At 47.1% G+C, this 27,500-nt stretch overlaps 1 protein-coding gene across 3 annotated transcripts in view; it reads left to right on the top strand.

Annotated features, from left to right (window-relative positions):
• Nucleotides 1-20,802, top strand: part of zdhhc1 (zinc finger DHHC-type containing 1) — a 66,632-nt gene extending 45,830 nt beyond the window's left edge. For 2 of the 3 annotated variants that reach the window (XM_071400422.1, XM_071400420.1), the window contains exons 8-11: nucleotides 4,623-4,732; nucleotides 6,700-6,808; nucleotides 10,608-10,737; nucleotides 18,100-20,802. In XM_071400422.1, coding sequence (XP_071256523.1) covers nucleotides 4,623-4,732; nucleotides 6,700-6,808; nucleotides 10,608-10,737; nucleotides 18,100-18,674 — 924 coding nt within the window. In that variant the 3' untranslated portion in view covers nucleotides 18,675-20,802. The remainder of the gene's footprint in view (nucleotides 1-4,622; nucleotides 4,733-6,699; nucleotides 6,809-10,607; nucleotides 10,738-18,099) is intronic. The other variant, XM_071400423.1, reaches the window with a different exon arrangement.
• Nucleotides 20,803-27,500: the final 6,698 nt, after the last annotated feature.

Genomic DNA, 27,500 nt, shown 5'->3' with positions numbered 1-27,500 from the left:
GTAGTTACTGACCCTGGCTTCACACGTGTCCTGATAGTTACTGACCCTGGCTTCACACGTGTCCTGATAGTTACTGACCCTGGCTTCACACGTGTCCTGATAGTTACTGACCCTGTCTTCACACGTGTCCTGATAGTTAGTGACCCTGGCTTCACACGTGTCCTGATAGTTACTGACCCTGGCTTCACACGTGTCCTGATAGTTACTGACCCTGGCTTCACACGTGTCCTGATAGTTACTGACCCTGTCTTCACACGTGTCCTGATAGTTACTGACCCTGGCTTCACACGTGTCCTGATAGTTACTGACTCTGTCTTCACACGTGTCCTGATAGTTACTGACCCTGTCTTCACACGTGTCCTGATAGTTACTGACCCTGGCTTCACACGTGTCCTGATAGTTACTGACCCTGTCTTCACACGTGTCCTGATAGTTACTGACCCTGTCTTCACACGTGTCCTGATAGTTACTGATCCTGGCTTCACACGTGTCCTGATAGTTAGTGACCCTGTCTTCACACGTGTCCTGATAGTTACTGACCCTGGCTTCACACGTGTCCTGATAGTTACTGACCCTGTCTTCACACTAACACACCCGTCCACAATCACTGTCAAATGCAGACTTACAAGTACTTACACACACACACACACACACCTCCCTGCTCTGTGATCATTGGCTGCTCTCCCAGTCTGGGCTGCATGCTGGGTTTGGGTAACCATGGTGACGCTCTGTTAGGCTTGGCGTGGGCTCTCTGGCTGTGATCAAAACCCAGCAGCTGACGGGACGGACATCGACCCACCACCTGCACCTGGCACACTCATAAAGAGATCCGCCGTGCAACACACACACACACACACACACACACACACACACACACACACACACACACACAGTAGTCCCGTCAAACCCCAGCTCTGGCTCCGGCCCAGTCCACTCTGGCTGTGGCCCAAATGGCATGTGCTCTGGTTGAAAGTAGTGCACTATAATAGGGAATAGGGCTCTGGTTGAAAGTAGTGCACTCTACAGGGAATAGGGCTCTGGTCTAAAGTAGTGCCCTATTAGGGAATAGGGTGCCATTTGAGACGCAGGCTCTCTGTCTAACCGAACTATAACCCACCTTATAAACCACAGTGTTCTCCTATAACTCACAGCAGGCTGACAAAACCACAAGGATTCCTCATAACCAACACCAAGCTGAGCCCCGCGGCTCACTGAAACCTCACCCAGACTCTAACCAGCTCACTGTAACCTCACCCAGACTCTAACCACCTCACCCAGACTCTAACCACCTCACTGAAACCTCACCCAGACTCTAACCACCTCACTGTAACCTCACCCAGACTCTAACCACCTCACTGAAACCTCACCCAGACTCTAACCACCTCACTGTAACCTCACCCAGACTCTAACCACCTCACTGTAACCTCACCCAGACTCTAACCACCTCACTGTAACCTCACCCAGACTCTCACCACCTCACTGAAACCTCACCCAGACTCTAACCACCTCACTGAAACCTCACCCAGACTCTCACCACCTCACTGAAACCTCACCCAGACTCTAACCACCTCACTGAAACCTCACACAGACTCTAACCACCTCACTGTAACCTCACCCAGACTCTCACCACCTCACTGAAACCTCACCCAGACTCTAACCACCTCATTGAAACCTCACCCAGACTCTCACCAGCTCACTGAAACCTCACCCAGACTCTAACCACCTCACTGAAACCTCACCCAGACTCTAACCACCTCACTGTAACCTCACCCAGACTCTCACCACCTCACTGAAACCTCACCCAGACTCTAACCACCTCACTGTAACCTCACCCAGACTCTCACCACCTCACTGAAACCTCACCCAGACTCTAACCACCTCACTGAAACCTCACCCAGCCGCTAACCACCTCACTGAAACCTCACCTCACCCAGACTCTAACCACCTCACTGAAATCTCACCCAGACTCTAACCAGCTCACTGTAACCTCACCCAGACTCTAACCACCTCACTGAAACCTCACCCAGACTCTAACCACCTCACTGAAATCTCACCCAGACTCTAACCACCTCACTGAAACCTCACCCAGACTCTAACCACCTCACTGAAACCTCACCCACTCTAACCACCTCACTGAAACCTCACCCAGACTCTAACCACCTCACTGAAACCTCACCCACTCTAACCAGCTCACTGTAACCTCACCCAGACTCTAACCACCTCACTGTAACCTCACCCAGACTCTAACCACCTCACTGAAACCTCACCCAGACTCTAACCACCACACTGAAACCTCACCTCACCCAGACTCTAACCACCTCACTGAAACCTCACCCACTCTAACCACCTCACTGTAACCTCACCCAGACTCTAACCACCTCACTGAAACCTCACCCAGACTCTAACCACCACACTGAAACCTCACCTCACCCAGACTCTAACCACCTCACTGAAACCTCACCCAGACTCTAACCACCTCACTGTAACCTCACCCAGACTCTAACCACCTCACTGAAACCTCACCCAGACTCTAACCACCTCACTGAAACCTCACCCAGACTCTAACCACCTCACTGAAACCTCACCCAGACTCTAACCACCTCACTGTATCCTCACCCAGACTCTAACCACCTCACTGAAACCTCACCCAGACTCTAACCACCTCACTGAAACCTCACCTCACCCAGACTCTAACCACCTCACTGAAACCTCACCCAGACTCTAACCACCTCACTGAAACCTCACCCACTCTAACCACCTCACTGTAACCTCACCCAGACTCTAACCACCTCACTGAAACCTCACCCAGACTCTAACCACCTCACTGAAACCTCACCCAGACTCTAACCACCTCACTGAAACCTCACCCAGACTCTAACCACCTCACTGTATCCTCACCCAGACTCTAACCACCTACACTGAAAGTCTCACCCAGACTCTAACCAGCTCACTGAAACCTGCACCCAGACTCTAACCTAGTACCTCACTAGAAACCTCACCCAGACTCTAACCATCTCACTGAAACCTCACACCAGTACTCTAACCAGACCTCACTGATAGTACCTGCACCCAGACTCTAACCACCTCACTGATAACCTCACCTGCACCCAGACTCTGACCAGCCTCACTGATAACCTCACACCAGACTCTAACCACCACACTGAAACCTACACCTCACCCAGACTCTAACCACCTACACTGATAACCTCACCCAGAACAAGTCTAACCACCCTCACTGAGACTCTCGCCCTAGACTCGTAGTTACCACCACACGTGAATACCCTCACCTGACTCCAGTACTACACTGGTAGTTACCAGAACAAGTTAGTACCCTGACTGGTTCTACACTGGTAGTTACCAGAACAAGTTAGTACCCTGACCAGACTCTGGTTCTACACTGGTAGTTACCAGCTCCCATTGAGTTGACAGATGTAGTAGGATTGGACTATATTAAAAGCCATTAAATAAGTGAAGGTTTTTGTGGAGTAATGTTTCATTACACCTCCATAAGCATCTAAACAGTTTTCAGCTATCCCTTTTCCTTAATAACTACTCTGTTCCCGTTTCATACCTACAGGATGCTGCCTGTCTGTCTCTCTGTTCCATCACTACAGGATGCTGTCTGTCTGTCTCTGATCCATCACTACAGGATGCTGTCCGTCTGTCTCTCTGATCCATCACTACAGGATGCTGTCTGTCTGTCTCTCTGTTCCATCACTACAGGATGCTGTCTGTCTGTCTGTTCCATCACTACAGGATGCTGTCCGTCTGTCTCTCTGATCCATCACTACAGGATGCTGTCTGTCTGTCTGGCTGTCTGTCTGTTCCATCACTACAGGATGCTGTCTGTCTGTCTGATCCATCACTACAGGATGCTGTCTGTCTGTCTCTCTGTTCCATCACTACAGGATGCTGTCTGTCTGTCTGTTCCATCACTACAGGATGCTGTCTGTCTGTCTCTCTGATCCATCACTACAGGATGCTGTCTGTCTGTCTCTCTGTTCCATCACTACAGGATGCTGTCTGTCTGTCTCTGTTCCATCACTACAGGATGCTGTCTGTCTCTCTGTTCCATCACTACAGGATGCTGTCTGTCTGTCTCTGTTCCATCACTACAGGATGCTGTCTGTCTGTCTCTCTGTTCCATCACTACAGGATGCTGCCTGTCTGTCTCTCTGTTCCATCACTACAGGATGCTGTCTGTCTGTCTCTCTGTTCCATCACTACAGGATGCTGTCTGTCTGTCTGTTCCATCACTACAGGATGCTGCCTGTCTGTCTCTCTGTTCCATCACTACAGGATGCTATCTGTCTGTCTCTCTGATCCATCACTACAGGATGCTATCTGTCTGTCTCTCTGTTCCATCACTACAGGATGCTATCTGTCTGTCTCTCTGATCCATCACTACAGGATGCTGTCTGTCTGTCTCTCTGTTCCATCACTACAGGATGCTGCCTGTCTGTCTCTCAGTTCCATCACTACAGGATGCTGTCTGTCTCTCTGTTTCATCACTACAGGATGCTCTACCTCTCTCGCTCTTTAAATCTCTCTACCTCTCTCGCTCTTTAACTCTCTCTACCTCTCTCTCTCTCTCTCTCTACCTCTCTCTCTCTCTCTCCCAGGATGTGAGCTACTCAGGGACGCTGGGCTATACCAACCCTGAGATGGAGGTGGAGGATCCTACCACCATGGCTGCAGCGCGGGGGGGTCTAGAAGCGCGGGGGGGTCTAGAGTGAGTTGTTATTCTGTTCTCTCCACTAACTTTCCCATAATTCCCACGCTGGTTTTCCGAGGTTTGGACCGACACTAGTGGGACAGACAACAGAACTGGTTATATGAGGTTTGGACCGACACTAGTGGGACAGACAACAGAACTGGTTATATGAGGTTTGGACCGACACTAGTGGGACAGACAACAGAACTGGTTATATGAGGTTTGGACCTACACTAGTGGGACAGACAACAGAACTGGTTATATGAGGTTTGGACCGACACTAGTGGGACAGACAACAGAACTGGTTATATGAGGTTTGGACCTACACTAGTGGGACAGACAACAGAACTGGTTATATGAGGTTTGGACCGACACTAGTGGGACAGACAACAGAACTGGTTATATGAGGTTTGGACCTACACTAGTGGGACAGATAACAGAACTGGTTATGTGAGGTTTGGACCGACACTAGTGGGACAGACAACAGAACTGGTTATATGAGGTTTGGACCGACACTAGTGGGACAGACAACAGAACTGGTTATATGAGGTTTGGACCGACACTAGTGGGACAGACAACAGAACTGGTTATATGAGGTTTGGACCTACACTAGTGGGACGGACAACAGAACTGGTTATGTGAGGTTTGGACCTACACTAGTGGGACAGATAACAGAACTGGTTATGTGAGGTTTGGACCTACACTAGTGGGACAGACAACAGAACTGGTTATGTGAGGTTTGGACCGACACTAGTGGGACAGACAACAGAACTGGTTATATGAGGTTTGGACCTACACTAGTGGGACAGACAACAGAACTGGTTATATGAGGTTTGGACCGACACTAGTGGGACAGACAACAGAACTGGTTATATGAGGTTTGGACCTACACTAGTGGGACAGATAACAGAACTGGTTATATGAGGTTTGGACCTACACTAGTGGGTCAGACAACAGAACTGGTTATATGAGGTTTGGACCGACACTAGTGGGACAGACAACAGAACTGGTTATATGAGGTTTGGACCTACACTAGTGGGACAGACAACAGAACTTGTTATATGAGGTTTGGACCGACACTAGTGGGACAGACAACAGAACTGGTTATATGAGGTTTGGACCGACACTAGTGGGACAGACAACAGAACTGGTTATATGAGGTTTGGACCGACACTAGTGGGACAGACAACAGAACTGGTTATATGAGGTTTGGACCTACACTAGTGGGACGGACAACAGAACTGGTTATGTGAGGTTTGGACCTACACTAGTGGGACAGATAACAGAACTGGTTATGTGAGGTTTGGACCTACACTAGTGGGACAGACAACAGAACTGGTTATGTGAGGTTTGGACCGACACTAGTGGGACAGACAACAGAACTGGTTATATGAGGTTTGGACCTACACTAGTGGGACAGACAACAGAACTGGTTATATGAGGTTTGGACCGACACTAGTGGGACAGACAACAGAACTGGTTATATGAGGTTTGGACCTACACTAGTGGGACAGACAACAGAACTGGTTATATGAGGTTTGGACCTACACTAGTGGGTCAGACAACAGAACTGGTTATATGAGGTTTGGACCGACACTAGTGGGACAGACAACAGAACTGGTTATATGAGGTTTGGACCGACACTAGTGGGACAGACAACAGAACTGGTTATATGAGGTTTGGACCTACACTAGTGGGACAGACAACAGAACTGGTTATATGAGGTTTGGACCTACACTAGTGGGACAGACAACAGAACTGGTTATATGAGGTTTGGACTGACACTAGTGGGACAGACAACAGAACTGGTTATATGAGGTTTGGACCGACACTAGTGGGACAGACAACAGAACTGGTTATATGAGGTTTGGACCGACACTAGTGGGACAGACAACAGAACTGGTTATATGAGGTTTGGACCTACACTAGTGGGACAGATGTTGTAGTGGGTGTTGTGTGACTTCCCTGTCTGTGTTGCGGGTCAGGTACCATGGCAACGGCAGAGTTCATAGTTCATCCAGCAGGATGGCTGAAGAGGAGCCGTTACCCAGCGTCTCTACTGAGCACAGAGCTGCACCACGGAAACACAACCAGGTACACACACACACACACACACACACACACACACACACACACACACACACACACACACACCGTCTCTACTGAGCACAGAGCTGCACCACGGAAACACAACCAGGTAGCTACTTCCGGCGCTGACCGAGATGGCCGCCTCGCTTCGCGTTCCTTGGAAAATATGCAGTATTTTGTTTTTTTATGTGTTATTTCTTACATCGGTACCCCAGGTGATCTTAGGTTTCATTACATACAGTCGGGAGGAACTACTGAATATACGATTAACGTCAACTCACCATCGTTATAACCAGGAATATGACTTTCCCGAAACGGATCCAGTGTTTTGCCTTCCACCCAATACAATGGATCTGATCCCAGCCGGGGACCCTATGCGACGCCGAAAAAGGGGCAAACGTAGCGGTCTCCTGGTCAGGCTTCGGAGACGGGCACATCGCGCTCCACTCCCTAGCATACTACTCGCCAATGTCCAGTCTCTTGACAATAAGGTTGATGAAATCCGAGCACGGGTAACATTCCAGAGAGACATCAGGGATTGCAACGTGCTCTGCTTCACGGAAACATGGCTAACTCAAGAGACGCTAACGGAGTCGGTGCAGCCAGCTGGTTTCTTCACGCATCGCGCCGACAGAAACATACATCTTTCTGGTAAGAAGAGGGGCGGGGGGGTATGCCTTATGATTAACGAGACGTGGTGTGATCATCATAACAACACACAGGAACTCAAGTCATTCTGTTCACCTGATCTAGAACTCCTCACAATCAAATGTCGACCGCATTATCTACCAAGGGAATTCTCTTCGATCATAATCACAGCCGTATATATTCCCCCCCAAGCAGACACATCGATGGCCCTGAACGAACTTTATCTGACTCTTTGTAAACTGGAAACCACACACCCTGAGGCTGCATTCATCGTAGCTGGGGATTTTAACAAGGCTAATCTAAAAACAAAACTCCCTAAATTCTATCAGCATATCGATTGTGCTACCAGGGCTGGTAAAACCCTGGACCATTGTTATACTAACTTCCGCGACGCATATAAGGCCCTCCCCCGCCCTCCTTTCGGAAAAGCTGACCACGACTCCATTTTGTTGATTCCAGCCTACAAACAGAAACTAAAACAACAAGCTCCCGCGCTCAGGTCTGTTCAACGCTGGTCCGACCAATCTGATTCCACGCTTCAAGACTGCTTCGATCACGCGGATTGGAATATGTTCCGCATTGCGTCCAACAACAACATGGACGAATATGCTGATTCGGTGAGCGAGTTCATTAGGAAGTGCATTGACGATGTCGTACCCACAGCAACGATTAAAACATTCCCAAACCAGAAACCGTGGATTGACGGCAGCATTCGCGTGAAACTGAAAGCGCGAACCACTGCTTTTAACCAGGGCAAGGTGACCGGAAACATGACCGAATACAAACAGTGTAGCTATTCTCTCCGCAAGGCAATCAAACAGGCTAAGTCCCAGTACAGAGACAAAATAGAGTCGCAATTCAACAGCTCAGACACAAGAGGTATGTGGCAGGGTCTACAGTCTATCACGGATTACAAAAAGAAAACCAGCCCCGTCGCGGACCAGGATGTCTTGCTCCCAGACAGGCTAAATAACTTTTTTGCCCGCTTTGAGGACAATACAGTGCCACTGACACGGCCCCCTACCAAAACCTGCGGGCTCTCCTTCACTGCAGCCGAGGTGAGTAAAACATTTAAACGTGTTAACCCTCGCAAGGCTGCAGGCCCAGACGGCATTCCCAGCCGCGTCCTCAGAGCATGCGTAGACCAGCTGGCTGGTGTGTTTACGGACATATTCAATCAATCCTTATCCCAGTCTGCTGTTCCCACATGCTTCAAGAGGGCCACCATTGTTCCTGTTCCCAAGAAAGCTAAGGTAACTGAGCTAAACGACTACCGCCCCGTAGCACTCACTTCCGTCATCATGAAGTGCTTTGAGAGACTAGTCAAGGACCATATCACCTCCACCCTACCGGACACCCTAGACCCACTCCAATTTGCTTACCGACCCAATAGGTCCACAGACGACGCAATCGCAACCACACTGCACACTGCCCTAACCCATCTGGACAAGAGGAATACCCATGTGAGAATGCTGTTCATCGATTACAGCTCAGCATTTAACACCATAGTACCCTCCAAACTCGTCATCAAGCTCGAGACCCTGGGTCTCGACCCCGCCCTGTGCAACTGGGTCCTGGACTTCCTGACGGGCCGCCCCCAGGTGGTGAGGGTAGGTAACAACATCTCCACCCCGCTGATCCTCAACACTGGGGCCCCACAAGGGTGCGTTCTGAGCCCTCTCCTGTACTCCCTGTTCACCCACGACTGCGTGGCCATGCACGCCTCCAACTCAATCATCAAGTTTGCGGATGACACTACAGTGGTAGGCTTGATTACCAACAACGACGAGACGGCCTACAGGGAGGAGGTGAGGGCCCTCGGAGTGTGGTGTCAGGAAAATAACCTCACACTCAACGTCAACAAAACAAAGGAGATGATTGTGGACTTCAGGAAACAGCAGAGGGAGCACCCCCCTATCCACATCGACGGGTCAGTAGTGGAGAAGGTGGAAAGTTTTAAGTTCCTCGGTGTACACATCACGGACAAACTGAATTGGTCCACCCACACAGACAGCGTTGTGAAGAAGGCGCAGCAGCGCCTCTTCAACCTCAGGAGGCTAAAGAAATTCGGCTTGTCACCAAAAGCACTGACAAACTTCTACAGATGCACAATCGAGAGCATCCTGTCGGGCTGTATCACCGCCTGGTACGGCAACTGCTCCGCCCACAACCGTAAGGCTCTCCAGAGGGTAGTGAGGTCTGCAGAACGCATCACCGGGGGCAAACTACCTGCCCTCCAGGACACCTACACCACCCGATGTCACAGGAAGGCCATAAAGATCATCAAGGACAACAACCACCCAAGCCACTGCCTGTTCACCCCGCTATCATCCAGAAGGCGAGGTCAGTACAGGTGCATCAAAGCAGGGACCGAGAGACTGAAAAACAGCTTCTATCTCAAGGCCATCAGACTGTTAAACAGCCACCACTAACATTTAGCGGCCGCTGCCAACATACTGACTCAACTCCAGCCACTTTAAAAATGGGAATTGATGGAAATTATGTAAAAATGTACCACTAGCCACTTTAAACAATGCCACTTAATATAATGTTTACATACCCTACATTACCCATCTCATATGTATATACTGTACTCTATATCATCTACTGCAGCTTGCCATCTTTATGTAATACATGTACCACTAGCCACTTTAAACTATGCCACTTTATGTTTACATACCCTACAGTACTCATCTCATATGTATATACCGTACTCTATACCATCTACTGCATCTTGCCATGCCGTTCTGTACCATCACTCATTCATATATCTTTATGTACATATTCTTTATCCCTTTACACTTGTGTGTATAAGGTAGTAGTTGTGGAATTGTTAGGTTAGATTACTTGTTGGTTATTACTGCATTGTCGGAACTAGAAGCACAAGCATTTCGCTACACTCGCATTAACATCTGCTAACCATGTGTATGTGACTAATAAAATTTGATTTGATTTGATTTGTACACACACACACACACACACACACACACACCGTCTCTACTGAGCACAGAGCTGCACCACGGAAACACAACCAGGTACACACACACACACACACACACACACACACGCTTCCTTCTCTCTGACCATCATGTGAACCGTGTGTGTGTGTGTGTGTGTGTGTATTGAATGATACTTCCTGGTCTCTGTGTGTTTGCAGAAGAAGAAAAAGAAGAAGGTCCACAAAGTACCGGCGGAGGTGATCAACGACCGATCCACTGAGACCAGCAGAGACCGGAACCACAGAGACCAGAACCACAGAGACCCGGCATTCAACACTACAGAACCTGGTGAGACCACACACACAGAGACCCAGCCTTCAACACTACAGAACCTGGTGAGACCACACACACAGAGACCCAGCCTTCAACACTACAGAACCTGGTGAGACCACACACACAGAGACCCGGCCTTCAACACTACAGAACCACACACACAGAGACCCGGCCTTCAACACTACAGAACCTGGTGAGACCACACACACAGAGACCCAGCCTTCAACACTACAGAACCTGGTGAGACCACACACACAGAGACCCGGCCTTCAACACTACAGAACCACACACACAGAGACCCGGCCTTCAACACTACAGAACCTGGTGAGACCACACACACAGAGACCCGGCCTTCAACACTACAGAACCTGGTGAGACCACACACACAGAGACCCAGCCTTCAACACTACAGAACCTGGTGAGACCACACACACAGAGACCCGGCCTTCAACACTACAGAACCTGGTGAGACCACACACACAGAGACCCAGCCTTCAACACTACAGAACCTGGTGAGACCACACACACAGAGACCCAGCCTTCAACACTACAGAACCTGGTGAGACCACACACACAGAGACCCAGCCTTCAACACTACAGAACCTGGTGAGACCACACACAGAGACCCAGCCTTCAACACTACAGAACCTGGTGAGACCACACACACAGAGACCCGGCCTTCAACACTACAGAACCTGGTGAGACCACACACACAGAGACCCAGCCTTCAACACTACAGAACCAGACACACAGAGACCCAGCCTTCAACACTACAGAACCAGACACACAGAGACCCAGCCTTCAACACTACAGAACCAGACACACAGAGACCCAGCCTTCAACACTACAGAACCAGACACACAGAGACCCAGCCTTCAACACTACAGAACCAGACACACAGAGCCCCAGCCTTCAACACTACAGAACCAGACACACAGAGACCCAGCCTTCAACACTACAGAACCAGACACACAGAGCCCCAGCCTTCAACACTACAGAACCAGACACACAGAGACCCAGCCTTCAACACTACAGAACCAGACACACACGCTTTAGGTTTTACTATCCTTGTGGGGACCTAAAATAGATTTCCATTCAAAATCCTATTTCCCCTAACCCTAATTGTACCCTTACCCCTAACCTTAACCCCCTAAGGTCGATGTCCGTGTCCCCGCTGAAATCTAATTAGCATAATATTATTTTTTAATCACCATCAAAATCCGTCAGTTTAAGAAATATTCATTTTTTTGTGTCTCAATCCACACCGTCCGTCTATGTTGCGCTTCCGCATCTGAGGTGACAGAGTTAGAGAGGTGTTTGTCAGGCCAGGAGACATCTGAGGTGAAAGGTGACAGAACTAGAGAGGTGTTTGTCAGGCCAGGAGACATCTGAGGTGAAAGGTGACAGTTAGAGAGGTGTTTGTCAGACCAGGAGACATCTGAGGTGAAAGGTGACAGTTAAAGAGGTGTTTGTCAGACCAGGAGACATCTGAGGTGAAAGGTGACAGAACTAGAGAGGTGTTTGTCAGGCCAGGAGACATCTGAGGTGAAAGGTGACAGTTAGAGAGGTGTTTGTCAGGCCAGGAGACATCTGAGGTGAAAGGTGACAGAACTAGAGAGGTGTTTGTCAGACCAGGAGACATCTGAGGTGAAAGGTGACAGTTAGAGAGGTGTTTGTCAGGCCAGGAGACATCTGAGGTGAAAGGTGACAGTTAGAGAGGTGTTTGTCAGACCAGGAGACATCTGAGGTGAAAGGTGACAGAACTAGAGAGGTGTTTGTCAGGCCAGGAGACATCTGAGGTGAAAGGTGACAGAACTAGAGAGGTGTTTGTCAGGCCAGGAGACATCTGAGGTGAAAGGCGACAGTTAGAGAGGTGTTTGTCAGGCCAGGAGACATCTGAGGTGAAAGGTGACAGAACTAGAGAGGTGTTTGTCAGACCAGGAGACATCTGAGGTGAAAGGTGACAGTTAGAGAGGTGTTTGTCAGGCCAAGAGACATCTGAGGTGAAAGGTGACAGAACTAGAGAGGTGTTTGTCAGGCCAGGAGACATCTGAGGTGAAAGGTGACAGAGATAGAGAGGTGTTTGTCAGACCAGGAGACATCTGAGGTGAAAGGTGACAGAACTAGAGAGGTGTTTGTCAGGCCAGGAGACATCTGAGGTGAAAGGTGACAGTTAGAGAGGTGTTTGTCAGGCCAGGAGACATCTGAGGTGAAAGGTGACAGTTAGAGAGGTGTTTGTCAGGCCAGGAGACATCTGAGGTGAAAGGTGACAGTTAGAGAGGTGTTTGTCAGGCCAGGAGACATCTGAGGTGAAAGGTGACAGTTAGAGAGGTGTTTGTCAGGCCAGGAGACATCTGAGGTGAAAGGTGACAGAACTAGAGAGGTGTTTGTCAGACCAGGAGACATCTGAGGTGAAAGGTGACAGAACTAGAGAGGTGTTTGTCAGGCCAGGAGACATCTGAGGTGAAAGGTGACAGAACTAGAGAGGTGTTTGTCAGACCAGGAGACATCTGAGGTGAAAGGTGACAGTTAGAGAGGTGTTTGTCAGGCCAGGAGACATCTGAGGTGAAAGGTGACAGTTAGAGAGGTGTTTGTCAGACCAGGAGACATCTGAGGTGAAAGGTGACAGTTAGAGAGGTGTTTGTCAGACCAGGAGACATCTGAGGTGAAAGGTGACAGTTAGAGAGGTGTTTGTCAGGCCAGGAGACATCTGAGGTGAAAGGTGACAGTTAGAGAGGTGTTTGTCAGGCCAGGAGACATCTGAGGTGAAAGGTGACAGTTAGAGAGGTGTTTGTCAGGCCAGGAGACATCTGAGGTGAAAGGTGACAGAGATAGAGAGGTGTTTGTCAGGCCAGGAGACATCTGAGGTGAAAGGTGACAGAGATAGAGAGGTGTTTGTCAGACCAGGAGACATCTGAGGTGAAAGGTGACAGTTAGAGAGGTGTTTGTCAGACCAGGAGACATCTGAGGTGAAAGGTGACAGAACTAGAGAGGTGTTTGTCAGACCAGGAGACATCTGAGGTGAAAGGTGACAGTTAGAGAGGTGTTTGTCAGGCCAGGAGACATCTGAGGTGAAAGGTGACAGAGATAGAGAGGTGTTTGTCAGACCAGGAGACATCTGAGGTGAAAGGTGACAGAACTAGAGAGGTGTTTGTCAGACCAGGAGACATCTGAGGTGAAAGGTGACTGAGCTAGAGAGGTGTTTGTCAGACCAGGAGACATCTGAGGTGAAAGGTGACAGTTAGAGAGGTGTTTGTCATACCAGGAGACATCTGAGGTGAAAGGTGACAGAGATAGAGAGGTGTTTGTCAGACCAGGAGACATCTGAGGTGAAAGGTGACAGTTAGAGAGGTGTTTGTCAGGCCAGGAGACATCTGAGGTGAAAGGTGACAGAGCTAGAGAGGTGTTTGTCAGACCAGGAGACATCTGAGGTGAAAGGTGACAGTTAGAGAGGTGTTTGTCATACCAGGAGACATCTGAGGTGAAAGGTGACAGAGCTAGAGAGGTGTTTGTCAGACCAGGAGACATCTGAGGTGAAAGGTGACAGAGCTAGAGAGGTGTTTGTCAGGTCATGAGACATCTGAGGTGAAAGGTGACAGAGATAGAGAGGTGTTTGTCAGACCAGGAGACATCTGAGGTGAAAGGTGACAGAGCTAGAGAGGTGTTTGTCAGGCCAGGAGACATCTGAGGTGAAAGGTGACAGAACTAGAGAGGTGTTTGTCAGACCAGGAGACATCTGAGGTGAAAGGTGACAGAGCTAGAGAGGTGTTTGTCAGACCAGGAGACATCTGAGGTGAAAGGTGACAGTTAGAGAGGTGTTTGTCATACCAGGAGACATCTGAGGTGAAAGGTGACAGAGATAGAGAGGTGTTTGTCAGACCAGGAGACATCTGAGGTGAAAGGTGACAGTTAGAGAGGTGTTTGTCAGGCCAGGAGACATCTGAGGTGAAAGGTGACAGAGCTAGAGAGGTGTTTGTCAGACCAGGAGACATCTGAGGTGAAAGGTGACAGTTAGAGAGGTGTTTGTCATACCAGGAGACATCTGAGGTGAAAGGTGACAGAGCTAGAGAGGTGTTTGTCAGACCAGGAGACATCTGAGGTGAAAGGTGACAGAGCTAGAGAGGTGTTTGTCAGGCCATGAGACATCTGAGGTGAAAGGTGACAGAGCTAGAGAGGTGTTTGTCAGACCAGGAGACATCTGAGGTGAAAGGTGACAGTTAGAGAGGTGTTTGTCATACCAGGAGACATCTGAGGTGAAAGGTGACAGAGATAGAGAGGTGTTTGTCAGGCCATAAGGGAAAATTAAGAATAAAAATCAGTTTTCACAAAATCGTCTGTAGCATCCGGACGGTTTGACCTACCACCTATTGTGACCCATCTGTGGAACGATGACAATCTACTTGACATGCTGATAAAACAGTCAGTCCTCCTCTACTTGGCATGCTGATATAGCATTAGTCAGTCCTCTGCTACTTGACATGCTGATACAGCATTAGTCAGTCCTCTGCTACTTGGCATGCTGATATAGCATTAGTCAGTCCTCTGCTACTTGACATGCTGATACAGCATTAGTCAGTCCTCTGCTACTTGGCATGCTGATAAAGCATTGGTCAGTCCTCTGCTACTTGACATGCTGATACAGCATTAGTCAGTCCTCTTCTACTTGACATGCTGATAAAGCATTAGTCAGTCCTCTCCTACTTGACATGCTGATTAAACAGTCAGTCCTCTGCTACTTGACATGCTGATAAAACAGTCAGTCCTCTGCTACTTGGCATGCTGATATAGCATTAGTCAGTCCTCTCCTACTTGGCATGCTGATAAAGCATTAGTCAGTCCTCTGCTACTTGACATGCTGATAAACCATTAGTCAGTCCTCTGCTACTTGACATGCTGATACAGCATTAGTCAGTCCTCTGCTACTTGGCATGCTGATAAAACAGTCAGTCCTCTGCTACTTGACATGCTGATAAAGCATTAGTCAGTCCTCTGCTACTTGACATGCTGATACAGCATTAGTCAGTCCTCTGCTACTTGGCATGCTGATATAGCATTAGTCAGTCCTCTGCTACTTGGCATGCTGATATAGCATTAGTCAGTCCTCTTCTACTTGACATGCTGATACAGCATTAGTCAGTCCTCTGCTACTTGGCATGCTGATAAAACAGTCAGCCCTCTTCTACTTGACATGCTGATAAAGCATTAGTCAGTCCTCTGCTACTTGACATGCTGATAAAGCATTAGTCAGTCCTCTGCTACTTGGCATGCTGATACAGCATTAGTCAGTCCTCTGCTACTTGACATGCTGATAAACCATTAGTCAGTCCTCTGCTACTTGACATGCTGATAAAGCATTAGTCAGTCCTCAGCTACTTGACATGCTGATAAAGCATTAGTCAGTCCTCTGTTACTTGACATGCTGATAAAGCATTAGTCAGTCCTCATCTACTTGACATGCTGATAAAGCATTAATCAGTCCTCTGCTACTTGACATGCTGATAAAACATTAGTCAGTCCTCTGCTACTTGACATGCTGATACAGCATTAGTCAGTCCTCTGCTACTTGACATGCTGATATAGCATTAGTCAGTCCTCTGCTACTTGACATGCTGATACAGCATTAGTCAGTCCTCTGCTACTTGACATGCTGATATAGCATTAGTCAGTCCCCTTCTACTTGACATGCTGATACAGCATTAGTCAGTCCTCTGCTACTTGACATGCTGATATAGCATTAGTCAGTCCTCTGCTACTTGACATGCTGATAAAACAGTCAGTACTCTTCTACTTGGCATGCTGATACAGCATTAGTCAGTCCTCTTCTACTTGACATGCTGATACAGCATTAGTCAGTCCTCTGCTACTTGACATGCTGATAAACCATTAGTCAGTCCTCTGCTACTTGACATGCTGATACAGCATTAGTCAGTCCCCTGCTACTTGACATGCTGATAAAACATTAGTCAGTCCTTTGCTACTTGACATGCTGATACAGCATTAGTCAGTCCTCTGCTACTTGACATGCTGATAAAGCATTAATCAGTCCTCTGCTACTTGACATGCTGATAAACCATTAGTCAGTCCTCTGCTACTTGACATGCTGATACAGCATTAGTCAGTCCCCTGCTACTTGACATGCTGATAAAACATTAGTCAGTCCTTTGCTACTTGACATGCTGATACAGCATTAGTCAGTCCTCTGCTACTTGACATGCTGATAAAGCATTAATCAGTCCTCTTCTACCTTACATGCTGATAAAGCATTAATCAGTCCCCTGCTACTTGACATGTTGATAAAGCATTAGTCAGTCCTCTGCTACTTGACATGCTGATACAGCATTAGTCAGTCCTCTGCTACTTGACATGCTGATAAAGCATTAATCAGTCCTCTGCTACTTGACATGCTGATAAAGCATTAGTCAGTCCCCTGCTACTTGACATGCTGATACAGCATTAGTCAGTCCTTTGCTACTTGACATGCTGATACAGCATTAGTCAGTCCTCTTCTACTTGACATGCTGATAAAGCATTAGTCAGTCCTCATCTACTTGAAGTGACATGATTGTATTTGTTGGTTAACAAAGTATGTGTTGTTAAAAAAGAATGCTTTAGAACGTGTTATAAGCATGTATGAGCCTTTATAATGTCTTATAACAAGGCTTAATATGTCGTCTCTCTCTCAATGTTTTGAATTGTCAACAGTCTGAAATGGTCTGTTGTTGAGTCATTGTGAGATGATTCTGAGACATTATGACGAGGTCATACTACAGAACTAGAAGGAATAGAACAGGCTTCCCCTTTCAAGTCAATGGTGCCATAATGGGTGGACTGGACAGACATGTTTAGTGTTCCTGTCAAATCGCCATGGTGAGAAGTTGGACTCCTGTTCTATTGATTCTATTTCTATGCTCATGTATATTGAGTAGCAGCTCTGTGATGTGAATGTCTGTCCCTGCCTGTCCTCCTCCTCTCCTCTCTTCTCCTCTCTGTCCTCTGCTGTCCTCCTCCTGTCCTCTCTTCTCCTCTCTGTCCTCTCCTCTGTCCTCCTCCTCTCTTCTCCTCTCTGTCCTCTGCTGTCCTCCTCCTCTCCTCTCTGTCCTCCTCTGCTGTCCTCCTCTTCTCCTCTCTGTCCTCCTCCTCTCTGTCCTCCTCCTCTCCTCTCTCCTCCTCTGCTGTCCTCCTCTGCCATCCTCCTCCTCTGTCCTCCTCCTCTCCTCTCTGTCCTCCTCTGCTGTCCTCCTCTTCTCCTCTCTGTCCTCCTCCTCTCTGTCCTCCTCCTCTCCTCTCTCCTCCTCTGCTGTCCTCCTCCTGTCCTCCTCCTCTGCCGTCCTCCTGTCCTCCTCCTCTGTCGTCCTCCTCTCCTGTCCTGTTCTCCAGTAGACTCCTGCGGTGTAACTCCAGTCCCCACGTCCGTGTCCCACCTGTCCAGCTCCCTGAGCCAGCACCTCTCCTTCCCCCTGCGTGCCTCCCTGCCCCCCCCTAGCTCCCTACAGCCTGGTCTCGAACCCGTCCCCGTGCTGCCCGCCGGGCCCCCTGCTGAGTATCACTCTGACTCTGCAGAGTCCCTGGAGGAAATCCCCGTGGCGCTGGCTCGACTGGGCACCTCCGCCATGGCAGGAACGTCTACGGGTAGGACCGCTGCTGCTGGATCGTCTTCTCAACGCTCTCTACTGCTGCCTACAGCCCGAACCCATCCCTCGCCCCAGCCCCGGACCAAGAGGAAGGCCTCCACACACAGCAGCAGGACAGGGGGAGCGGGGGAGCAGAGGTTTGAGATGGCCGCCCAGCCTCCTACGGTCTACGTTAGTAGGAGTAGTGGACAGCCGGGGGGAGGAGTCCAGCACCGGGACAACAAAACCAGCAGCAGGCAGGCCAATAGGAGAGGGCTGGAGCAGCCTGGTCCTGGGCCCAGCTCCAACCATAGCTCCAGGGCAGGCACCCCGATGGCGTAGACTAGCTCCCCCAGGATGGACCACTGCACCCTGGGCTGGACCCACCACTGGGTCCTGGCTGGAGGGCTGGCTGGCTGGCTGGCTAGCTGGCTATGTAACTGGCTGGCTGGCTGACTGACTGTCTGACTGACTGGTTGGCTGGCTGGCTGGTTGTGTAACTGACTGGCTGGCTAGCTGGCTATGTAACTGGCTGGCTGACTGACTGACTAACTGTCTGTCTGACCGACTGGCTGGCTGGCTGGCACATTGTTACCTTGACGACTAGGATACACTGCTTTTGATAGAGAGAGACAATCCCTGATGTATCATTGAGTGTTGATACAACCTATGCAAACTAAATAACTCAGCAGAACAGAATGGACTGACTGTCTGACTGACTGTCTGATTGACTGGCTGGCTGGCTGGCTGTCACATTGTTACCTTGACGACTAGGATACACTCCTTTTGATAGAGAGAGACAATCCCTGATGTATCATTGAGTGTTGATACAACCTATGCAAACTAAATAACTCAGCAGAACAGAATGGACTGACTGTCTGACTGACTGACTGACTGACTGTCTGACTGTCTGTCTGACTGACTGACTGACTGACTGTCTGTCTGACTGTCTGACTGTCTGTTCTGCCTGGAAGAGTCTTGATACCACAGTCTCCACTATTCAACTATGACTACATCCCCAATGGCATCCTGTTCCCTATATAGTGTACTACTTTAGACCAGGGCCCAATGGCACCCTATTCCCTATATAGTGCACTACTTTAGACCAGGGCCCAATGGCACCCTATTCCCTATATAGTGCACTACTTTAGACCAGAGCCCTTAGAGCTAATAGGGTCTGGAACGCGTCCTATATGATTATAACTCCACCATAGTAAATGTCAGCTGTGTTCTTCTGGTTAGTAATCACATATTGTTTATCCTCATGGAAAACACACAGCGTTTACTGTTATTAGACTTGTTGTTGTTTATTCCTGAAGTCTTTCTGGATGAAGAAGCCTTGGTGACTTGTTCTGGGAGGAAGTTACCTTTATGCCTTCACCACGTCTACACTTTGTAAACAAATGTTACCCGTTAACCTTTTTCATCACTTTCACATGGAAACATCATTTATCATGTTGCTTTGTTTTCTACCTGTCTTTTAGTTTGTTTATTGTTATTGTTTACTCATCTGACTGCTGTGGTGACTGTCTGACTGTCTGTCTGACTGCTATGGTGTCTGTCTGACTGTCTGTCTGACTGCTATGGTGACTGTATGTCTGCTATGGTGACTGTCTGTCTGCTATGGTGACTGTCTGTCTGCTATGGTGACTGTCTGACTGCTATGGTGACTGTCTGTCTGCTATGGTGTCTGTCTGTCTGTCTGCTATGGTGACCACCTGTCTGACTGCTATGGTGACTGTCTGACTGCCTGTCTGTCTGACTGCTATGGTGACTGTCTGTCTGCCTGACTGTCTGACTGCTATGGTGACTGTCTGACTGCTATGGTGACCGCCTGACTGTCTGACTGCTATGGTGACTGTCTGTCTGCTATGGTGTCTGTCTGTCTGACTGCTATGGTGACCGTCTGACTGCTATGGTGACTGTCTGACTGCTATGTTGTCTGTCTGACTGCTATGGTGTCTGTCTGTCTGTATGACTGCTATGGTGACTGTCTGACTGCTGTGGTGTCTGACTGACTGCTGTTGTGTCTGACTGCTATGGTGACTGTCTGTCTGTCTGACTGCTATGGTGACTGTCTGTCTGTCTGTCTGACTGCTATGGTGACCTGTCTGTTTGACTGCTATGGTGCCTGTCTGTCTGCCTGTCTGTCTGACTGCTATGGTGACTGTCTGCCTGTCTGTCTGACTGCTATGGTGACCTGTCTGTTTGACTGCTATGGTGCCTGTCTGTCTGACTGCTATGGTGCCTGTCTGTCTGCCTGTCTGTCTGACTGCTATGGTGACCACCTGTCTGCCTGTCTGTCTGTCTGTCTGCTAGTGCTGAGCATTAACTGAGATCACAGTAATTTTTTTAGTTTTTAAACAACTAATTGATGACATCGGTTGAATTATTTGAATTCCATTTATACTGAACAAAAATATAAACGCGACATGTAAAGTGTTATAAAATAAAAGATCCCAGAAATGTTTCACATATTGTTGCACAAATGTGTTTACAGCCCTGTTAATGAGCATTTCTTATTTTATCTCATTTATCATCAGGGTGTTAAACCTCTCTGTGAACTCATTTATCATCAGGGTGTTAAACCTCTCGGTGAACTCATTTATCATCAGGATGTTTAACCTCTCGATGAACTAATTTATCATCAGGGTGTTAAACCTCTCGGTGAACTCATTTATCATCAGGGTGTTAAATCTCTCTGTGAAGTCATTTATCATCAGGGTGTTAAACCTCTCAGTGAACTAATTTATCATCAGGGTGTTTAAACTCTCGGTGAACTAATTTATCATCAGGGTGTTAAACCTCTCTGTGAAGTCATTTATCATCAGGATGTTAAACCTCTCTGTGAAGTCATTTATCATCAGGGTGTTAAACCTCTCGGTGAACTCATTTATCATCAGGGTGTTAAACCTCTCTGTGAAGTAATTTATCATCAGGATGTTAAACCCCTCTGTGAACTCATTTATCATCAGGGTGTTAAACCTCTCTGTGAACTCATTTATCATCAGGGTGTTAAACCTCTCGGTGAACTCATTTATCATCAGGATGTTGAACTCATTTATCATCAGGATGTTAAACCTCTCGGTGAACTCATTTATCATCAGGATGTTAAACCTCTCGGTGAACTCATTTATCATCAGGATGTTAAACCTCTCGGTGAACTCATTTATCATCAGGGTGTTAAACCTCTCGGTGAACTCATTTATCATCAGGGTGTTAAACCTCTCGGTGAACTCATTTATCATCAGGGTGTTAAACCTCTCGGTGAACTCATTTATCATCAGGGTGTTAAACCTCTCGGTGAACTCATTTATCATCAGGGTGTTAAACCTCTCGGTGAACTCATTTATCATCAGGATGTTAAACCTCTCGGTGAACTCATTTATCATCAGGGTGTTAAACCTCTCGGTGAACTCATTTATCATCAGGGTGTTAAACCTCTCGGTGAACTCATTTATCATCAGGGTGTTAAACCTCTCGGTGAACTCATTTATCATCAGGGTGTTAAACCTCTCGGTGAACTCATTTATCATCAGGGTGTTAAACCTCTCGGTGAACTCATTTATCATCAGGGTGTTAAACCTCTCGGTGAACTCATTTATCATCAGGATGTTAAACCTCTCGGTGAACTCATTTATCATCAGGGTGTTAAACCTCTCGGTGAACTCATTTATCATCAGGGTGTTAAACCTCTCGGTGAACTCATTTATCATCAGGGTGTTAAACCTCTCGGTGAACTCATTTATCATCAGGGTGTTAAACCTCTCGGTGAACTCATTTATCATCAGGGTGTTAAACCTCTCGGTGAACTCATTTATCATCAGGGTGTTAAACCTCTCGGTGAACTCATTTATCATCAGGATGTTAAACCTCTCGGTGAAGTAATTTATCATCAGGGTGTTAAACCTCTCGGTGAACTCATTTATCATCAGGGTGTTAATGTAACGATCGTCTTGTGGTGAGAGATTGGACCAAGGCGCAGCGTTGTGATAGTACATAGTAATTTATTTAACAAAACCAGACGAAGACGAAAAACTCTTGAATTGAAACAAAACAACAAACGAAGTAGACAGACCTTGACTTACGAACTTACATACAACGAAGAACGCACGAACAAGTACAGACTACAAATAAATGAACGAACAAACCGAAACAGTCCCGTGTGGCGCAACATACACAGACACGGAAGACAACCACCCACGACAAACAATGTGAAACCACCTGCCTCTAATTGAGAACCATATCAGGTACCCATTAACCAACATAGAAACAGAAAACATAGAATGCCCACCCACACTCACGCCCTGACCGACTAACACATACAAAAACAACAGAAAACGGGTCAGGAACGTGACAGTTAAACCTCTCGGTGAACTCATTTATCATCAGGGTGTTAAACCTCTCTGTGAACTCGTGTGTGTGTGTGTGTGTGTGTGTGTGTGTGTGTGTGTGTGTTTTACTGTTTTTTTTGTCAGTGGAGATGCAGGATTTACAAGACAACACTGAGATGAGACAGTTAAGTCCTTTCACAGGTAATCACCCCATAAGGAACTGCTTTCCTCCTGTAACACACACACACACACACACACACACACACACTCAGAGCCATGCTAAAGAAAGCACAGCCACCTGACTCACTATACAGTTGTTTTGTCGTGTCTCTTCTCATGCGTTTCATTGTCTCTATGGTAACGTGGAAAAACACCAACGTCTGTTACGACTCGCTAACTCGTTCATAAAATCACTTTAATTCATTGATTTAGCTCAGCTCTCTACTTTTCAAACACACAGGTCCTAAAGCCAAGGCCCTGTCTTCCAAACAGCTAGAAGGCAGCAGGTCCTAAAGCCAAGGCCCTGTCTTCCAAACAGCTAGAAGGCAGCAGGTCCTAAAGCCAAGGCCCTGTCTTCCAAACAGCTAGAAGGCAGCAGGTCCTAAAGCCAAGGCCCTGTCTTCCAAACAGCTAGAAGGCAGCAGGTCCTAAAGCCAAGGCCCTGTCTTCCAAACAGCTAGAAGTCAGCAGGTCCAGGAGGACCAGTAGTGTTTCACAGATAGTCCTACTACACTGGGCTATAGAAGAATACTGATCTCAGACCTGAGACTAAATGAGTGACTGGGTTAAAACACTAATCTCAGACCTGAGACTAAATGAGTGACGGGTTAAAACACTGATCTCAGACCTGAGACTAAATGAGTGACGGGTTAAAACACTGATCTCAGACCTGAGACTAAATGAGTGACTGGGTTAAAACACTAATCTCAGACCTGAGACTAAATGAGTGACGGGTTAAAACACTGATCTCAGACCTGAGACTAAATGAATGACGGGTTAAAACACTGATCTCAGACCTGAGACTAAATGAGTGACGGGTTAAAACACTGATCTCAGACCTGAGACTAAATGAGTGACGGGTTAAAACACTGATCTCAGACCTGAGACTAAATGAGTGACGGGTTAAAACACTGATCTCAGACCTGAGACTAAATGAGTGAGTTAAAACACTGATCTCAGACCTGAGACTAAATGAGTGACGGGTTAAAACACTGATCTCAGACCTGAGACTAAATGAGTGACGGGTTAAAACACTGATCTCAGACCTGAGACTAAATGAGTGACTGGGTTAGAACACTGATCTCAGACCTGAGACTAAATGAGTGACTGAGTTAGAACACTGATCTCAGACCTGAGACTAAATGAGTGACGGGTTAAAACACTGATCTCAGACCTGAGACTAAATGAGTGACGGGTTAGAACACTGATCTCAGACCTGAGACTAAATGAGTGAGTTAAAACACTGATCTCAGACCTGAGACTAAATGAGTGACGGGTTAGAACACTGATCTCAGACCTGAGACTAAATGAGTGACCTGTTTAGTGATCTGGAGGACTCACTAAACAGAGAACATCCCTGGTCATCCCTACTGCCTCTGATCTGGAGGACTCACTAAACACATACATTTTTTGTCAATGACGTCTGAGTGTTGAAGTGTGGCCCTTGGCTATCCATACATTTTATAAACTAGAAAATAATGCTGCCTGTTTTGCTTAATATAAGGAATTTAAAATGATTTATGCTTTTACTTTTGATACTTAGGTATATTTAGAACAAAATACTTTTAGACTTTTACTCAAGTAGTATTTTACTGGGTGACTTTTACTTTTTACTTGAGTCATTTTCTATTAAAGTATCTATACTTTTACTCAAGTATGATAATTGGGTACTTTTTCCCACCACTGTATGGAAGCAAACTGAAATTCATATCAACGTCCAATTGAACCCCTTTTCCACTGTGAAGTAGGCGTTAATTATTCAGCATGTTTATTGTGTGCCCTCACGATCTGTATGGATGAAATGTTAAGATCTGTGCCTTACTCCGTTTTATTTGACAATTTGTATCTTGTTAATAAATATTAGCCGCTATTGCTTGTGATTTGATTTTATAAGTGTGAACAGACAACCCCAGCTAGCACGTTTTGTTCCTTGGAAGTTGTGGGAACATACGTTTTTGGTTTCTGGGAATGAATCCATACGTTTCCTGAGTAAAGCTGAACGTTTTTTAAATGTTCTGAGAACGGAAGTGAACATTTCTCCCGGTTCTGGGTTATGTAAATGTGTAGGTTTCAGGGAGGTAATGAGGATGTTTTACTATATGGTTCCCTGAAAGTTTTTCTGGGAGATTTCATAAACGTTCTGAGAACGGACATTATAGGTTTATTTGAAAGTAATTAAATAACGTTCTGAGAACATGTTACAATAAGACTTTTAATAACACTGTTAGCTTAGTTTTGGGTTAACTGTTTAAACACCCAGCACAGATAGGACAGATGGAAATGTATTTGTTTAGGCATTCACTTTTTCTTATTGTGGCACAGCGTCAGTGGGATTCAAACGGCCAACACACCTGAACACACGAAACAAGATGGAGGATAGAGAGAGTTTTGTTGATGCTGAGAACGGAATGTAGATGGGTTTTTTTTAAACATTCTTAGGACGTTCTCTGAACGTTACTAACGTTTTCTTGTGTTTTTTTTTTTTTATGGAACGTTTTCCTAACGTTCTCAAAACAATAGAGAACATGACTTTAAATAGAACCATGTAGAAAACCTGTAGGAAACGTTATGCCCGAAGTATTGACAATCCCACAGAAGAACGTTTGTTTTTTAAACGTTCTCTGAACTATTTGAGAACATTCCCAATGTGAAATTAAACATATCCATGTTTGAACTTTTTAGGAAAATGTTCTGTTAAAGTAATGAAATAGCAAGAAAAGTATTTATAAATGTGCTGAGAATGTTCTAAAGCCTAGCAACTGTCCTGCACCGTTCCCAGAACGTTGTGGGAAGGTTGTATGCAAAATAACAACAGGACAACCACACTCTACGGAATATATGGTTCTCAGAACGTTATGTGCTAGTTGTGAAGATGTGGCCAAGATCAGGAGGCAGGACGCATGTTAGGGGCAGGTATAAACAGGGTGTAAAAGTAGTGCTCTGGACCTTTACTAGTCCTGTATTAGCTGACCGATATAGCCATCTGTAGGGCGGGCAAAAAATTCCTTCCCCCTTTTTTCTCTGTCTCCCTCCCTCTCTCTGTGTGTGTCCCTTTCTTGCCCCTCATCAAATCAAATTGTATTAGTCACATGCGCCGTCTACAGGTGTAGACCTTACAGTGAAATGCTTACTGACGAGCCCCTAACCAACAATGCAGTTTAAAAGTTACTAATAAGAATAAGAAATAAAAGGAACAAGTAAAATAACAATAGAGAGACTATATACAGGGTATTACGGTACAGAGTCAATGTGGAGGCTATATACAGGGTATTACGGTACAGAGTCAATGTGGAGGCTATATACAGGGGGTACCGGTACAGAGTCAATGTGGAGGCTATATACAGGGGGTACCGGTACAGAGTCAATGTGGAGGCTATATACAGGGGGTACCGGTACAGAGTCAATGTGGAGGCTATATACAGGGGGTACCGGTATAGAGTCAAAGTGGAGGCTATATACAGGGGGTACCGGTACAGAGTCAATGTGGAGGCTATATACAGGGGGTACCGGTATAGAGTCAAAGTGGAGGCTATATACAGGGGGTACCAGTACAGAGTCAATGTGCGGGGGCACCGGTGTCAAGGTAATTGGGGTAATTATGTACATGTAGGTAGAGTTATTAAAGTGACTATACATAGATGATAACAGAGAGTAGCAGTGGTGTAAAAGAGGGGGGGGGGAATGCAAATAGTCTGGGTAGCCATTTAATTAGATGTTCAGGAGTCTTATGGCTTGGGGGGGTAGAAGCTGTTAAGAAGCCTTTTGGACCTAGACTTGGCGCTCCGGTACCGCTTTCCGTGCGGTAGCAGAGAGAACAGTTTATGACTAGGGTGGCTGGAGTCTTTGACAATTTTTAGGGCTTTCCTCTGACACCACCTGGTATAGAGGTCCTGGATGGCAGGAAGCTTGGCCCCAGTGATGTACTGGGCCGTACGCACTACCTTCTCTCTTTCTCCCTCCCTCCCTCTCTCGTCCTTCCTGCCGGTTGCCTGGTTGCTGTGCTATCTATTTACAGAGTGTATATTGTTGTGTTGGGGTAACTGGTTGACTCTGGCACGGTCCCCCCATCTGCCTAGCTGGCTCCTGCTGCACAGTCACCCTGCCTCCGCCCCCCAGCGGGAAGCCGAGGAGGTTACCTCGGCAACGGAACACTACGACATCATAACAGTGTCAATCAAGGCCCGACCCCGGCAGAGGAGAAGCATGTGGCCGAAATGTGTCGACAGGAGAGGGAGGGAGAAGCATCCCAAAACGGCACGCCTATTCTGTTTATACTGTGCTCTCTACATATGAACAGGGCCCAAAACAGAAGTAGTGCACTACGTTAGGGAATATGTTTACCGTTTTGGGACACAAGACATTCTGTTCTCCTGTAATCTAGTGCTTCGTGTGGCTACTGGAAGGAACCGTTGCTCTGTCATCTGGCTTTTCTTTAGAAAAGTTCTGGTAGTGCACATTCTTAGGATTTCTCTCTGAAAGTAGTGTACACTACTGTAGTTGTCTTTGATGTGACCTCACCGTAGGGCTATTGTGACCTCACCGTAGGGCTATTGTGACCTCACCGTAGGGCTGTTGTGATCTCACCATAGGGCTGTTGTGACCTCACCGTAGGGAT

The sequence above is a fragment of the Salvelinus alpinus genome, chromosome 5 (genome assembly GCF_045679555.1).
Source record: "Salvelinus alpinus chromosome 5, SLU_Salpinus.1, whole genome shotgun sequence".
NCBI classification, from domain to species: Eukaryota; Metazoa; Chordata; class Actinopteri; order Salmoniformes; family Salmonidae; genus Salvelinus; species Salvelinus alpinus.
This window is presented reverse-complemented; position numbering and strand designations above follow the sequence as displayed.